The 17439-nt window shown below is 31.4% G+C and overlaps 2 protein-coding genes across 2 annotated transcripts; both read right to left on the reverse strand.

Annotated features, from left to right (window-relative positions):
- Positions 1 to 1857: 1857 nt before the first annotated feature.
- On the reverse strand, positions 1858 to 5734 carry LOC112744531 (phosphatidylinositol 3,4,5-trisphosphate 3-phosphatase and protein-tyrosine-phosphatase PTEN1). The gene is made up of 8 exons (XM_025794192.3): positions 5294 to 5734; positions 4395 to 4709; positions 4108 to 4284; positions 3720 to 3833; positions 3317 to 3490; positions 2725 to 2964; positions 2445 to 2546; positions 1858 to 2144 (listed from the first exon to the last, which is right to left on the reverse strand). Exons 2-8 carry the CDS (start codon positions 4668 to 4670, stop codon positions 2004 to 2006), a joined length of 1224 nt encoding a protein of 407 aa, XP_025649977.1. The 5' UTR covers positions 4671 to 4709; positions 5294 to 5734; the 3' UTR covers positions 1858 to 2003.
- A 322-nt stretch (positions 5735 to 6056) lies between these two features.
- Positions 6057 to 12509, reverse strand: LOC112744533 (cyclic nucleotide-gated ion channel 2). Its single transcript, XM_025794194.3, has 8 exons — positions 12033 to 12509; positions 11305 to 11953; positions 8155 to 8370; positions 7736 to 8067; positions 7529 to 7640; positions 7098 to 7334; positions 6922 to 7008; positions 6057 to 6815 (listed from the first exon to the last, which is right to left on the reverse strand). Exons 1-8 carry the CDS (start codon positions 12056 to 12058, stop codon positions 6321 to 6323), a joined length of 2154 nt encoding a protein of 717 aa, XP_025649979.1. The 5' UTR covers positions 12059 to 12509; the 3' UTR covers positions 6057 to 6320.
- Between the last annotated feature and the right edge of the window lie 4930 nt (positions 12510 to 17439).

Consider the following 17439-nt stretch of genomic DNA (forward strand, 5'->3'; position numbering starts at 1 on the left):
GGAGCAAGTGGAATAATCCACTACTCCTGCTACTACCCAGGCGTCACAAATACTGACCTGAAACAAGTGGGACGAACCACAATCCTTGCTATTGCCCTGGTTTCATCTTCAGGAATCCATTATCATTTTTATTATCATTTCAATTCTTTCATAATCATTCAAAATTCATAATTAACTTAGTTTTCATCGTTCTTCTTTCTGATCTCATATCCGTAGCAAGTAAACAATCCCACTGCCTACTACCTGGGGTACAAACATTTCATAATCATTCAATTCATTCAAATATCGTACTTCAATATCAATCATTCAACCATTTAAACTATTCAATTCTCACTCCCTCAACTCATTCAAAGTTCTCAATTTAATATACTTCAAGTCAATACTCATCAATAACATTCATCAACACAATTCCTTTAACAAACTCAACTAGTTCACAATCAATTCATCACTAACCACTTTTATAACAATTCCAACCAATTCCTCAATACCAATTACGTCTCCATCCTTCCTCAGTCATTTCACACCTAATTACACAATTCAATTCTTAATTCACTATTCATAAATATCACAATTAACAATTACCTTTATCACTATCAAAGTTATCATTTATTAACCTCCTTACCACATCAATTATATTCATACTATAAGACCAACAATTTATCATTTCTCAATAAACCAAACATGCAATGCCAACTAAACAACCAAATAAATTCCAATACTTATAATTCAACTTTTCCTAAGTCGTCTAGCCTAAATTTTCACGAGATATTATATATTAAATACGAGAAACCAAAACTATACCTTGGCCGATTTTCCATTAATCTCATAACACCTGAAGTGTTCACCGCACCACAAGATCCACCACTCCAGTCCCACACCAATGAACCCAGCCTCCAGAATTCAATCTCTAGCTTCCAATCCCTCAAATTGTCTCCAATCCACAACCAATTTCAATCTAACATCTTAATATTCACTATAATCAACATAGAGTTCACTAATTCAATATTTCACAAAGGAATTGAGGGTGCTTACCTGACCCACAGCTCCAATGAGCTAAACCCGACAATTCTCGTGAGTTAATTCGAACCTAAACACCGAATTCAAGCAAAATCTAACATGATTACACATTGAATTCGAAATTGGGGAATAGGAAATTGAAAATGAAAACGTGGATTTCTTACCTAATTGACCACTAGGCTTTGTAGAGCTCGACGCTGCAGTCACGTGGCTGCAAACGATGTGGCGATCGGAGCTCCGGATCAAAAGTTATTTGGATCCGGTTCACCAGTTTGGTTCGTTCGGCCCAATCTTGGGCCAAATTCTTTAAAGTTAGTGTCAAAATTCTTATTTTAATTAGCTCTATTACATTAAAATATAAAATTTTATTTTCTAATTTACTAAAAAATTAATTAATTTATTTACTAATTTTTCGAATTTTAAAGTTGTAATAGCTTATTGGTCTATCTTTGTTTATTTGGTATTTAAGTGATAGTGAAGTTAATAAAGATAACAAGCTTAATTATTTTATTCTACAATATAATGCAAATGTTACCTTAATTATACAAATGGTACTTCTTAGTTCTTACATCCATGTTTTCATTATCAAATTCTTTTTACTTTCATTTTTATATTTTAACACAATTGGATGACATGGAACACAAATGGATGATTATGGTGCATAGCAACTTTAATTGAAATTAAATTCTATGTGAAAACATAGCAACTTTTGCATTATAATGTGCTTTGAAACCCCATCTTCTCGAAATGCTACTCAAACATCAAAACAATACAACATTTGCACTTTCTCCTAATGTCTTGTGCCAATAAAAAAATTAGACAGCAAGACTATTGAAAGAATGAATGCAACACTACACAACAAAACATTGATGGACTCATTTATGATTGGATATAATTTTCTGCTGTTTTTTTTTTTTGCAGCACACGTTAGTGTAATGTAAAATTGAACATGACCTTTCATATTATCTGTTGCATAAATATTATGATCACAAGGAAACAATACTAGCATTGTCACTATTGGATACACTTGATGAATTGGCAGGACCAAACAGTAATTCCAAGCTAAAATCACTTCCACATATTGATCTTCCTTTCTTCCCAACTTTGTCCAAATCCTGTATTCCCAGCTACAAAATAGCAAAAGGAAACAAAGTCACATTTTGAATGTAAATAGAGATAACAATCAAATTGGTCTTTTAGTTTTCACCTAATGATGATATTAGTCTCTCAATTTTAATCCGTAAATCAAGTTAGTCCTTCCGTTAGTAAACTATTATCAAATTGGTCCCTCAGCTTAGCCTAACATCATGCTACAGTTGTTAATGTTAGTAAAACTAAGGGACTAATTTGATCATGAAAATTGGAGCATCAATTTGATTGTTATCTAACTGTAAATATGCCAAAATAAATTGATGGAATAAAATTACCTGTACCATGCTGTTCTTAACAAAAGCTGTATTGAAACAACAATAGAAGAGACGGCCTCCTATCATTTTCTCATAGAATATGACACGTACATCTCCAGTTAACTGTAAACACAAGAATCTTATCAGAAAAACATGTAGCTGTTTCACATTTTCATGCATAAGCAAAAAAGAATACAAGGTATGTTCAAAGGTTGTTGCTAGTAAAAAGTTGATTAGAAGATCCTTATGATTGGTGAAGATGGATTGAATGAAGTGTTAAATATGATTAGTGGTTATTTACTAGGATCGGTTGGTCGAAATAATAATCCAAACAGGTTTTCTTGTATATTGCAGGACTCTCTGTGTCCATTTGAACAACAATCCGAGGTTCTTCTTGTTCTGATTGTGTTCCATCTTCATTTTCTTCTTCAATATAAGAAAGATAGTAGCGAGGACTGTTGGTTCTCTGATAGCCTTTCTTAATCTCTCTGCAGCACCCTCGGAAAATTTCCACCGGCGGACGATAGCACTGGTTAGGAGCCTGTAAATAAGGAAGAACAGCATAACTTTGTTAAGTGTAGAGAAAAGAATTTTGCAGTTGATTCATTAGTTGTTTTAGTTGCTTCATATACATACAATAAATATGTTGAAAGCTATAGGAATTTAATCAACAATGAGATAAACTTAATAAATGATTTTGGACTGAGATAAGCTGCAAAAACATTAAGCTAATAAAGCTAAGGAACTTAGGCTAGTAACTTTGTAGTGTAACTAGTATAGATTTCTAACATCAAATAATCCATGTATTCTACTTCTTCTGTTACTTGTACAAATATGCATACAATAAGGTATCCAAAAATATTGTTGCATCAAGAAACTGAGGGTTAACTAACCTCCTCCTGCAGCTCTGAAATCACAAAGAATATTGCACAGATGTTAACTGTATCATAAAGGCGAATTCGGCGCAATTCTCTGCTACATGGTTGAGGCAAGCTCACTCTGCCCCTAGGGGTAGAAAGTACACTTTCAAAGTACCTTACATAACGGCGTTGGCTTGGTATTGATACCTGAAATCACAGAGGATTCTACCATTCATATTTGTTAAGGGTAAATAAATAACTTAAAGAAGGTATACTCCTAGAAAACTAAATCAAAATCATAAAGGCCTAGATTTATTGGTCCATTCCTTATAATATTTCTTTCTTGCAGATTGTAAGAGTCAATATCCAAATTCCTCTGTTGTTGAAGACAAATTTATATTTTTAAATTGATGGAACTATACCTAACATAACTTACTCCTTCATTATTTGTTGTCCTTCTCTCTGCATACAATTGAAGAGCCTCATCTGCTGTCATGCCAGAATAAGTTAGGTATGAACACACCATTAAGCCAGTTCTACCCTTCCCTGCCTACACAATTTCAACAAAAGATTATGTTGTATGTATTCTCAACTTCTTAATGATTCCTTTTCATGTATCAAATTAAAGAATCTCATGTGCATCCATTGGTTAATTGCACTGCATCATGCATAACTAAAAGGAGTGCAACTTCATGCTTAGTTTTTAGTAGAAGAACTTTACATTAAGTTTTAAAATGTAAGAAGCTGTATGATAAGTGTAACGCTAAACAAAATTTATTTGATGTTGAGGCATCATTCCAAAGTGAAGTTCTGAGATCTCATACCATGCAATGAATGACAGCAATATTTTTTGGATCACTTGATAGCCATGAATGCACACTTTCACAAAAATCTTTGATCATTTCAAGGGGTGGTACATGGTTATCATCAAAAGGGTATGCTTCTACCCGTCCATGAAAGTTTGCCGGATCATAACTTTCTTCTATACAGAGATTATAGATCTGGAAACATTTAAAATTGATAAGCTTTAGCTATAATCATATGCATAACTATGGAGAGAAGAGACAGATGATATTGTACATTATACATGGCCATGGATTGAAAGTTGCACCTTATAATGTTCATGGTGTGTCATGTCCAACACAGATTTCACCTGCCAAAGAGGATTTCGATACACTGCTCGCATTCGTTCCGCAGGAAATGACATTGCCAATATTCTGTCTGTGATATATGTCATGTCAAGATCATAGCCGGCAATGAGCATCCGTCTCCGTTGCTTAGATACCAAGTTTCGAATAAAATTCTTGGTAAGGTAATTGATCATGTGATTCTGTAAACTCAAGTCATCAACTTTTTGTGGCCCCTGCTTTGTAAATTTCAACCCCATTTGGTTGATATTTCAGGTTCCACACTAATGACAAGGTATCTATGACACAAGTATAATCATTGTAAGATATGGAATGTTAAAGATTCATGGCATAAAAATTAACAATGAATTGCTTCACGGTGTAGTTACAAATGCTACCAAAAGAAAGCATATATATCAAAGAAAAATTCATTCTTTGTTTTGTTACACTGGAGAGCATTCAATTCAAACATTCACTTTGTCTGTTCCCTTTATTTTTTCAAGTTTGATACTAATCAACCGCATTTTTAGTTTAAACTTCATTTGCCTTAACAACAATTGACCCATAGAACATTTAAGTTTCAACATTGGGTTGATTAATACTTTAATAGCATCAATATGACATTAAAAGTTAAAAACCCTTCACAGGATCAATCAGAAACTGCAATGATGCTCCTCTTGACAAAAGGAATATCAAATTTTGAAACTTTTTTATGCCCTAAGGTTCCCCATTAAGAAAAGAAAACATGGGTATGCCATTATATATTCTGATATAATTGCAATTGGAAAAAGAATGTTACTTTTGATAGTCCCATTTTACAAAACAATGAGAAACAAGAAAGACATAGTCATAGAGATAGAATAGGATCAAACATGGCAGGTACCTAATATAGCTTAACATGTAGCTGCGGATTCAGTAGCTCTTAAATTGAAAAGCAGAAAGTAGTAACGTCAAAGGGGTCCCAAAAGGAAAATTGAAGAGAGACCCCAGAGAAAGCCAGTGGGAGGAAGAAGAAGATGATGAGAAAATGGGAGATTGATGATGATGATGGTGATGATGATGATGATGGTGATGATGATGAGGAACCCTCCTTGAAACCATTGTTGGTGATAATGGGTTGGTTGGTGAGAATAGAGAGAGGAAGAGAGAGAAGAGATATGAATTGCCATATTTGGAGGGAATTGCTGACCTCGCTTTTTTCCATTTACAACATCACCCTCCAAATTTGGGACTCACCTGAACCCGACAACATAGGAAAATTGGTCTGTTTTCTATGTTGTATTTTCGTTGGATTTTTTGACGGCGGAAACAACAGAATCTAACAGCCTTGTTGCCTTTTATTTCCATGTGTTAATTTTCATGTTCTTATGTCTCTATTTAAAACTTCCATTATGTTGAAAATTTGGTCCCTTAATATAAATTTTTTCAATACTTTTTTTTTGGTATTCCGTCGCGAATCTAAATTCTATTTAAGAAACTGTTGCGGCCAACATTAAATTTTTATCTCATGAATTGCAAATGGTGATAATATATCTCATCATTATTCAAATTTGAGTTCTTTTTGTTATTGAAAATTTATTTTTTTGTATCAAATCCATCTAAAATATTAGCAATAAAAAAAATTCAGTAGTTTGATAAACTATAGATTGGAACAAAAGAAAAAAGAAATCATTCATTAAGTAAATCATCCAAGATTACAATTCTCAACACAACTTCATTTGCAAAACTACATAAACAATGAAAGAACATAGCAAATCTTTATTCATCCTTTTTTTATTATTTTTTTTATTTTCCAAATGCAAATGCCCATTTTCCATGTATTTCTTCTCTGCATCTTATGAATAATTCCATGACTTATATACCAACTTGAAAGCTCTGGAAATTCTGATCAACATTGAGATATATAGCTCTCATTCAAGATGGTCATGTGGCCTTATTGACATGAACATTGCAGCATACTGCAAGAGCCTGCGCTCTGTGCCGCCTCCGCCACCATTGTCCCTTACAGGGGTCACCGGACCTCTAGTCCTCTGCCTGTAACGCCGCCAGGCGAATTGAATGTTGACAGCAGCCCAAGTTCTCCAATTGGATGAGTAGTACCTCGCGGTTCGCTTCAGCCTCTCATTGGCAAACTTGTATCTGAAGTGATCAGTGATGTATCTAAGATGATTGCAATCAAGGCCAAAGGCTTCTGTTGGTTCAAGGCTCACAAATGTGGCCGAGGAAGCTGGAAGCCGGTCGATGAACGGCCGCCTAAGGCACCATGAAAGAAGCTCATCCCCTAGAAAGCCTCCTGGTTCAAGGATGCTAGATGCTACCATTCCTTTGCTGAGGCTTTGGTTGCGCTTTATTCGCCCTCGGACGATGAACACCATCCTTGGTACTGGATCACCTTCTCTAATTATCTGATTCACAAGTACATTATTGAAGTGTTAAATTGTGTGATCATTTGAAAAATTGGACTCAAAATTTTAGTTGTTTATATGGATTTATATATATATATATATATACCTTTTCATCTTTAGAGAAGACTAGAGGCTTAACCCTGTCACATATGTTGTCTAGTATAAGCTCATCCAAATTGTGGAACAGAGGTACCTATAAAAAAATTATCATTGATTTTAATAGCTATAAACTCGTAGTACTAAAAGAGATTTATACAGTCGTCTAATCATATATTTTTTCACCTTTTTAACAAGGTCGTAGCAAAGATGGCGCTTGATTTCTCGCCTTAGCCCCTCCGGCAAGTCTTTGATCAATTCCATCTCATCTTCTCCTCCCATTGCTGCCCATCTCTGGCGTTCGAAATGGCGAACCCTTTGCCTTAATCGCGAAGGCAGCTGCCTCCTCCTCATCCACCATTCCATGTCGCGACACCTCAGCTGCATCTTTCTCTTCTTCGCCATCACAGCATGCAAAAACACCTTCACAATCCTCATTGTTAGATCATCATATTTGAGTGAGAAACTTGAAAAATATGAATAATAAATGTGTATTTAATTTGCGTTTTATTTTCTGTTTTGACTTCTTATTTCTCTTCTTTCTTTAAAAAGTCTTACAAACAGAAAATACTGAAAATGAAAACGCAAACCAAACGCACCGTACTTTCTTTTGATACCTGAATGTTACCAATCAACAAAGTGAATAGCAGCAATCCACTGAGCACAATGCAGATACTGAAAATCACTTCTAACCAGTTACTTGTTGGCTCAAGATCATTACCAAAAGTGCTGCATGCAACAACAATCAAATCATCATGAATAATGAATCAAACACAAACATACAAACATGAAAGAATTTGTTTGTTCTTGGAATAGTATCCAACCTAAGTGTCATCAAACCCCAAAAAATGGGATACAGAATCTTGACAGCCAGAGAATTGCTTGAAATCACAGGAAGTGCCCATTGGTAGATTCCATATCTGAAAGGGCCATCAACATCTAAACACAAAGGCTTTCTAACCACAACTGTTGTTGAGTTTCCATTTCCATTATTACATGAACCTCCAACTGTCCCTGATGATGACAACAGAAACTGGTAGCATACCTCCTCAGAGCAGGACAGAGACAGGTTACATCCCATTGTTCTTTCGCATTGTTGCCGGATGCACGACGCCACTCGTTGAATCGCAAGAACATACCAGCACCCTCCAGCTACCTGTTATAATTTGAAAATTTTAAGTCTAATAACCGACTCAATAACCATATATATGCAATAATCTGCAATTTATGTTGGGTTTCTTACATGTGAAGCAATGAAGTAGGCTATGAGATTAAGGCCAAAACCCCACCAAATGGTTCCAAAGATGTATCCTGTGACTTTCTGCATTCTTCTCATCATGCAGATGCTATGGTAAACCTTTGGGAGAAATTGGAACAAGAAAATTAAGAGCAATATGGTCATAATGACCTTGATTTTCTCTTCTCTTATCAATTTTGGTACTATCAACCAAAACACAGCCTGCAAATACAATTAAGAAACACATAATTAGAAAGTGAGATAGTTAATTTTCTTGTTCAAATAAGATAAACTAGCTTAGTATTTGGTCAATTTGCATAGAAAAAATATTTAGTAAAGTATACTTTTTGTATTTAGTGTTTGCGATTTTTTTCAAAAATATCATTAACATTTAGTTTTATTCAATTTTTTTCTTAATGTTTTCGATCTGTGTCAGAATTATTCATGGACATTAATTCCATGTAAAATTTTAGAGACAAAATTAAAATGAATCGAAAACGTTAAAGATAAAATTGAATGAAATTAAACATTTGGGATATTTTTAAAAAATATCAAAAATATTGGAGATAAAAAATATACTTTATTCTATTATATACTTATGTTTGGTAGGTATATATAATACTAGTATACAGAAATTCAATCAATAATGTTATGATTTCTTAATAAAATGTTCAAGTTGCTAATTCTAATCATAATCCTAAGCTAATCACAATCACCATTTATGAATATCGTGGACCATGATATCAGATAATAATAATAATAATAAGACAAAAGGAGTGTGATCATGACTAATGACTTTTATTTTTTATTATTGGTACGCAGTTATCAATTATAGTTGTTAGGTATACTTCACTGTATTAGTGTGATGACTTGTTTAGAAATTTAACTAACACTAATTAATAATTTTTTTTTTCAATAAGTATTAGAAACATTCCCTCTGACAACAGAAGCAGCATTATATTATTTTCAAGAGCAGAATAAAAGGCAAAGGTAAAATAATACTATTTCATGGTAACAAAATTCCAAGAAGTATCATATATAAATGAACGATCGCAGGTACAATAATTAATAAATGTTGTCGTTCAATTCAGGAACAATATATAAATATTAAATAGGGATAATATTTCATGAGATAGTAGTAGGACACTATATGGTTAATTATGTTGGGGGAATCTCAGTTAGAACTATGCTTGAATTTTCTTTTTTTAAGGAAACATACATCACCTTAATTATACATATTAATAATATAGTATTAGCAAACATGATAGACAATAAGAAGTCGCGGGTTCGAGTCACATATCTTTCCAAATTTTAGCCAATGAGTTATAGCTCAAATGGCATAGTCTCTCCATATTCAATTAAGAGGTTGCGGGTTCGAGTCTCCTATCTTTGGTATAAAAAAAAAAAAAAAACATGATAGACAATAAATTAAGAAAATAAAAAAGAAAAGCTCCTCTTAGTAATGCAAACAACTTATTTTTATTGAGAATCTGTTTCAAAAGTAGTTTATTAAAATTTATTTTTAAAAGATAATTTAATAAAACTTATAATAATATATTTGTTAAATTAAATTAAAAATAATTTTTAATAAGTACACGTAATAACAATTGTATTTGATAAAATTATTTTTAAAATTTAAAAGATTATAATAATAATAAATAAATATTTATTACTATTTATATTATTTTTTAAAAATTTTAGTACCTTCTTAAATACTTTTAAAAATTATAATTATAAGTACGTCATTATTTTTGGTTTACCAAATACAAAATAAAAAACTTTTTTAAAAAAATTTACAAAATTAAATCTGAAAATAGTATCTTAGTTCCTTAAGAAAAAAATTATAATACTTAGAAATTAAATTCTGGTTATAATATATACTAATCATTGGTTTTGTTTACCAAAATATTATGACCAAGTATATTTGAGATCTGATTTTAACTGGAACGTGTGTTTTAGTTTTACACGAGAGTAGAAACAAAAACGATGAACAAAAACACCTTTCATGTGCAAAATTACAGGTACCGAGCCTGCCATTTACTATTTTCTCAAAGAAAATTGTTGAAAATAAAGTTAAATACATATCTAAAATTGCTAGATATGTTCTTAATAAATTTAAGTGTACATTTAGTTATATATATATAAGATACATGAAAATTATTTTTTAATTAAAATATAATTAATTTTAATATACTAAAAGCATAAATATAATTAATCTTTTTATTTTGAACGCATAAAGCCTAAAAATTTAAATTCTTCAAATAATAATTAAGATATTACTTTTTCAATAGTCACTGTAAAACAATTTTTTTTTGTGATATATGTAAACTAACACTAGTTAACTAAAAGTGTTAGTCTTTTAATATTATTTTATTATTAATAAAAAATGTTACATTTATATTAAAATTAATTATAAAATCAGTTATAAATATATTTTATATTTTAATATATATTTTATACTAATAATTAAATTTTATTATTTAATTTTATTGTACACATAGTACTATTATTATTAATCTACTTCAAACGAGAATCTACCTCTTCTTCAACAAGCTAGGTTACTCTTTTTAAAATTATTATTACTTATTATTAAGATGAAAATTCACATAAAATTATTTTTATAAAAAATTAATATTTATTAACCATTAAATAATTTAATAAATTTTATTAAATTATCATCTACCAATTTTTAGTAGAAATGTTAGAGGGAAGTAATTTTGTGACTTGTAACCATCAAATAGTCATTAATGATGGTTTTAATGGTGTGAGATTAGTGTGATATTTCATCCAATGACTCACTTTTCTTTACTGATTACATACTTATAAGAATTTAACAAAGTTGCTGCCGCTGGACATTTCCTAATTTTTACTATTACCTTCAAAGCTTCATCTATTATTAAGTTATAAATGTAGGAAAAGGACGAATATATTTTGGAACAGAGAGACAATAGAAGTATGCATGAATGATTGCTAGCAATAATTACTACAATGAAAATCGGATTTACAGTGAAGTGTACTCTCCATGGTTAATGAAAGAAAACAGTAGCAGCCAAGATACCAACACGTGGTTCAAAAGAAAAAACCAGTGAAGCATGAAAGAGTAGCGTTTGTTCGGTGCGGTGGTGCCAGAAAAAGAAAAAGAAAAACGTAACGAACCTGCGGAACTGGCAGAATTACAAAGGCATCGAACCAAAATCCCTTCATCGATCGCAGGTAGTGCGACGCGATTGCACGCGCGTCCCATACAAGCTTCCCGCACCCGACAACCATCGACTCCCTCGAAACATACGCCACCTTGAACTGCAGCCACACGTGGAATAGATGCACCGCGTCCACACACGTCCGCGCCACCGTCACCATCGCCGCCAGCCCTCCGTCCATGTACAGGCACGGCGACCCTTCCCTCCCGATGGAGAGCGCGTAGAAGAACAACGGGTCAATTGCCAGCGCCACTCCACGCGCTAGCAATAGAGCCCGGTTCCATACTTGCACACGCTTGCTCCTCGGGTCCAGAACCTGTCCGAAAGGCCCCGACTGAATTCTTGTCCGAACAGTCGGAGCCTTTTTGGACCGGTTCTGGATTGGGACGAGGGAGGATCCCGCACAAGCCTCCCATTGTGGCTGGTGAAAGCCGTCGCAGCTGGTGGAGTGGAACACCGGCACGCCTACTTGCGTGCAAGCGTAACACTCCACCGGTCCTGCGACAGGATTGTCATCAGCCACAGTATCGCTGCTGGTAGTACTATCTCCTCTGTTGGAGCCGCTTGAATTGTGGGATTGAGAGTTGAATAGTCGAGCAATACACCTAATAAAAGAACAAAAATTCAACATAGTATAAGCATATAACTAGAAACATGCATATATAGAATGATAGAGATAGATACCCAGAGAGAGAGGAGAAGCTGGGCATGGTTGGGGATAGACGGTAACCATGGGAATGAAAGTAACGAGGAGAGAATGGAAGTGGTGGTGGTGAATGAATGAATGAAATAGAATAGAAGAGAGAGTTAGTTGAGGGTCATGAAGAAGGAGGGAGAGGGTGGGGTTGGAATGTGTCAGGGTTGGCACATGGTGGAGTAGTTTTGTGTTTGTGTTGGTAACTTATTATTATAGAGGTAAGAGCAAGCAATTAAGCATGGAAATAAGATGAAACCAAATGAGAAGACAAAAAGGGTAGAAAAGAAAGTGAAATTGCATGTGAATTGGGGTGAAATAGTGAACTTGTGCTTACGGTTACGCAAATGAAAAAGAGGTGGTTGGAGAATGGAGAGCGGTGTGGGGTATTTAGAGTTTCAGAATTCAGAATGAATTGAACTATACATACATACATACACATATTATTATGTACTGTGGTGATGACCCATTTAGCTGTTGGCTGTTTTGCCCCTTTCTGCCTTCATGAGGGGACCACATAAACCCTTCATTTTGTTTTTGATTGCCTACTTGCATTATTGTTATCCTTCTCTATTTCTTCTTCTTCTTCTTATCTTCAACATATTTACAATTTTACATCCATCACCATTTTGAGGTTAATAATGATATAAGAGTTTAGAATCACTACCACTTCATCACCTCTTTGGCCAACACATACATTTTATCTTATTTAACCCCACACCTCAAATAGGTTCATGTTATTTTCATCATGCATGTGCTCCTTCATTCATTCATGTATTATTTTTTATGTATTCTTCTATTTTCCAACATGAATTGTTAGTTAATTTTGTTGGTTAAAAAGTCTCAGTTCCCCAATTATATTATTATGATAAATTGAACGAGAAAGTTTAGGGGTAGCACTTTTGTTGAAATCTGGCAAGTACTTAACCATCAAAAGAAAAATGATTAATTCTACACCATTAAAAATATTGATGATGGCTAAACATCACAAATTCTGCTAGCCCCTTAACACTCTTCAAATTGAACGACTATATCTTATATTGAGCAGATTTTAAGATAATAAAATTTAAATCAACTAATATTTTTTAAAATTAAGTTTATATTATGATACACAAAATGATGATTTTTGAAGGAAATAAGTTAATATAATTTTTACGAGGAAGATTTTCATTTCTAAAAATTTTCTTTCCAAAATATCTACACTATTATTTTAATTTTTTTAAAAATTTATTATTATTTAATTAATTTAAATATCTATTTTTATATAGCAGTTATTAGTTTTTTTTTCTCTAAAAACTAAATAAAAAATAATATTTAAAAAATACTCATTGAAAATAAACAATGACACCAAGTAAATGAAAAAATAATCAAAATAAGCCAAAATGGTAGTGTGATTAAGGGTTTTCAGCTATTATATATATATATAAAAAATAAAGAATATAAGAGAAAGCGTTTCCCTTATGTTTCGGAAACAATAAATGAATTCTCCATATGTCTTGGGGAGAAGAAAAACATACATTCTTCTTATCTTGACACAACAGCTGGCCTGCCTTTGTCTACTATATATTTTCAACAAAAGGAATAAGTATATTCCAAAAAATTTTAATAAATTTATTATTTTATTTTAGAAAATAATATCATTAACAATAATGTGTTGTTATTATTATATTTCTCTCCTACCACCCAAACAAAAATCTTTTTTTTTATTTGATCAATTTTCAATCTTATCTTTAAAATTCAATTCAAACTCATCAAAAATCCTAAATACGTATAATTATTGAGCGGACTATATATATATATACAGAGAGAGAGAGAGAGAGAGAGAGAGAGAGAGAGAGAGAGAGAGAGAGAGAGAGAGAGAGAGAGAGAGAGAGAGAGAGAGAGAGAGAGAGAGAGAGAGAGAGAGAGAATTATTCAGGTATGAGTGTTTGCTTTCTGATAGAAATAAGGATTGTGATGGCAGTGTTATCTGCGGGTTCAAATAATAATGTATGTTCCTATCAATAATGAATAGATATATAGTTAGATGACGGAATAATGAAATAAATAAAAATATTAATATTAAACCAATCATGAACACAAGAGTAGGGGGTGTATGAGAGAGTGAGAGGGGATACACGCAACAGATTAAAATATAAACAAATAACTAAATTACGGGTTAAATAAATAAATAGTTTAATTAAAAAATTAACTTTTTCTAATTGATATTAAAATTTTTTGAAATTATTTTTTTGTTTTAAATTTTAAATCTTTCAAAAAATAAGAGTTAAAAGAATAATTTTGCAATATTAGAAAGATTGATAATATTTATTTACTAATAAAAAGTTAGTTACTGAGTTATTTATAAATAGATAAGTACACATTTAATTTATCTTAATATATGTGCATAGTTATAGCTATAGGAACCTCACGATTGGTCGATTAGGGCACATGAGAGATCTAAATTAAAAGAAGGTAAGAGTACTTTAATATTAATTTGTAGTGATTTGTACACAGATACGGCGAGATCAATCATATGCCGACGGAAAAACCAATCATGTCGTATACGTAAGATATGATGAGAGAAACTTCTAAGTAGTTATAATAAAGTAGTGTAGAAAAGGCATTGTTCTTGTTTGTATTATTATAATAATAATATAATAAGTACGATTAATGGGTTAATTTTTCTTCTACTTAGTATTTTATTAGAAGACACTGCAGTACTTCTAAATCTCTAGAACATACAATACGGTGATACCATTATTACCCTTTTCTTGTGCAAATTGGTTTGTTTAGTTAATAATTTTTTGTCTTTTTATTTGATATGTTAGTAATTTTTATGTCATAATTTTCTTTTTAATCAAATTTCAACTTCCTTTTTCGTAATAAAGATATTATATATTTAATTCACCAATAAATGATAATGAAATATAATAGCTGGATGACCTAGATTAATTTATTTTTAAATCAACAATGCATTTTAGAGTTTATTTTAATATTTAATATGCATGTATGCATAGTAGTACTTATATACTTACTCTAACTAACCTGAAAATGCTATTGTTAAGCCTTAAAATGATCTTTAACCTAGACCACCTGTACTAAAATTATTTTTAAAACTTCAATGGTACTAATTATATTCTTAAAATTGGTAAAAAAATACACTATATAAATTAATAATGAGTCTCTTGATAAAAAAATAATTAAAAAATTAATATAGTATATTTTTGTCAATCTCATAGATATAATCGATTCAATTAATTAGAATTTTGAACACTATTTTAATATACACCATCAACCTATATATAAGGAATCACTTTGAAGTTAATTAACTCGAAAATGCTAATTCTTTATATAGAAGCAAGCTATGTGATATGATAAAGATAGTGTACACTACAAGAAGCACAGTTAATGGTGGCGGTTGTTTTTATGATTAGTGGCAATTTTAAACTGTCGCAAAATCAAATACCGGTGGTTTAATGAATCGTTCTAATTATTGGTGTGGGAAAATGAAGTTAATTATAGAAATAAATAATTTTTTTTATTGCGAATAAATAACTTCTTATTAGTTACCCTTTCACTTAATAATAGGTATTTATTCGTAACACTATTAGCAGTTTTCTTATAATCATATGATGATGGAGGCATGGAGAAAAGAAATTGTAAATTAAAATGTCACAATCATATATCACGCGGATCCAAAAAAATTATGTGGTCATCCATGAATACTGAATGCATCATAGATAGTGTTAATATATATGCATGTGTGAAATTTGGATCCAATTATCCAAATCATATACTAACTTATAAGAGTTCAAATTTGATTGGATTTCGTGATCTCTGAATAATTAATGTAATTAAGGTTTAATTACTCTGTCTATTAGTTTCGTAAAATTTTTAATTAGGTCTCTATACTTTTTTTCTTTTTAATTGAGTCTTTATACTAATTTTTTTTTTTCAATTAAGTTCTTCTTAGTAGTAATTGGCTTAATTTTATAGGGACCCAACTAAAAAAAAAAGAATTGGTATATAGACCTAAATAAAAAAAAAAGTGTAGGGACCCAATTAAAAAAAATTTTGGTGCAAGAACTCAATTAAAAAGAAAAAAGTAAAGGACCTAATAGAAAATTTCGCAAAACTATAGGGACTAACATAGTAATTAAATCTATAATTAACTTGTATTTTCTGAAAACAAATGAATACTCTTGTTTTTTTGTTATTTATTTTGTAAGTTTGAGATTCATTTCTATTTTATTTTGATTATTTCTGATAAATATAGGGCTTGTTTGGGTGAGCTTTTTATAAAAGATCTTTTTTCGAGTTATCTTTTTTTAAAAGATCTTATAGAGAAGTAAAAGTAATTTTATGTTTGGATATCTCATGTAAAAAGGTCTTTTTATCAATCAATTATGTTTGGGTATAATAATATAAAAGTACTTTTTTGTTTATTTATTACATGAAAAACATCTTTTTTTTTAAGGAAAAAAGATCTTTTAAAAAAAGATGTAAATTACAGCTTCTCAAAAAAGATCTTTTTTTTATTTTACTAGTGCTTTTACTTTTACTACTAGAAATTTGCCAAACACGTTAAAAAATAAAAAAAGATCTTTTTTCGTTAAAAAAAGATCTTTTTTTAACAAAATAATGGCGCCCAAACATGCACATAATGTATTTGTATATATCCAAAATAAACGTTCAACTATTAATATTTACTTTAATTAGCTTTCTTAAAATAGAAGATGAGGTGTTCCAAGTATTGAAAAATGTTGCCCAATTATAGTAGAGCAATCTTATCAACCGAAAATGCAAAAAGGGGGTGAATGATGGCTTTTTCATGCAAATTAAACACATACATGGTGACAAGAATTAGTGTCGTTTAGCATGAGCATTATTGTATGTCTAGTTAATTAATTAATTATTGCACTGATAAAGGTGAGTTTACACTTTCGCTTTTCCTCTGTGTCTTTCATATATGATTAACAATATATAGTAACTAGTATTCATTAATTAGATAGATTAGATTATATATTGGTACTTAATTGCTTGATGCTTCAATTTTAAGTTATCTTCAAGTTCGTGGCTATGGGGAAACAAGTTAAATCAACGGATTCATTTCAAAGTTGCTTTATTGATTAGATGTCGCGTCGTTTTGAAAAAAAATAAAGGTAGAAACTCAGGTACAGTCGACTTTAGGTGAAGTTAATACCTGAGAACCGTTAGATGATTTGACTGATTTAACTAAATTTTCATCTAACGACTATCAGATATCAACTTCACGTGAAGTCGATTTCACCTGGATTTTCACCAAAAACAAACAAACTGACATATTCAAAGAAGAATAAAACACATTGTCAAATAATTGATAACAACAAATTAAAACGGTTATTGTTACGGGAAAGAGTTAACCTAGATTTTTAG

Source organism: Arachis hypogaea, chromosome 14 (genome assembly GCF_003086295.3).
Source record: "Arachis hypogaea cultivar Tifrunner chromosome 14, arahy.Tifrunner.gnm2.J5K5, whole genome shotgun sequence".
Taxonomy (NCBI): Eukaryota; Viridiplantae; Streptophyta; class Magnoliopsida; order Fabales; family Fabaceae; genus Arachis; species Arachis hypogaea.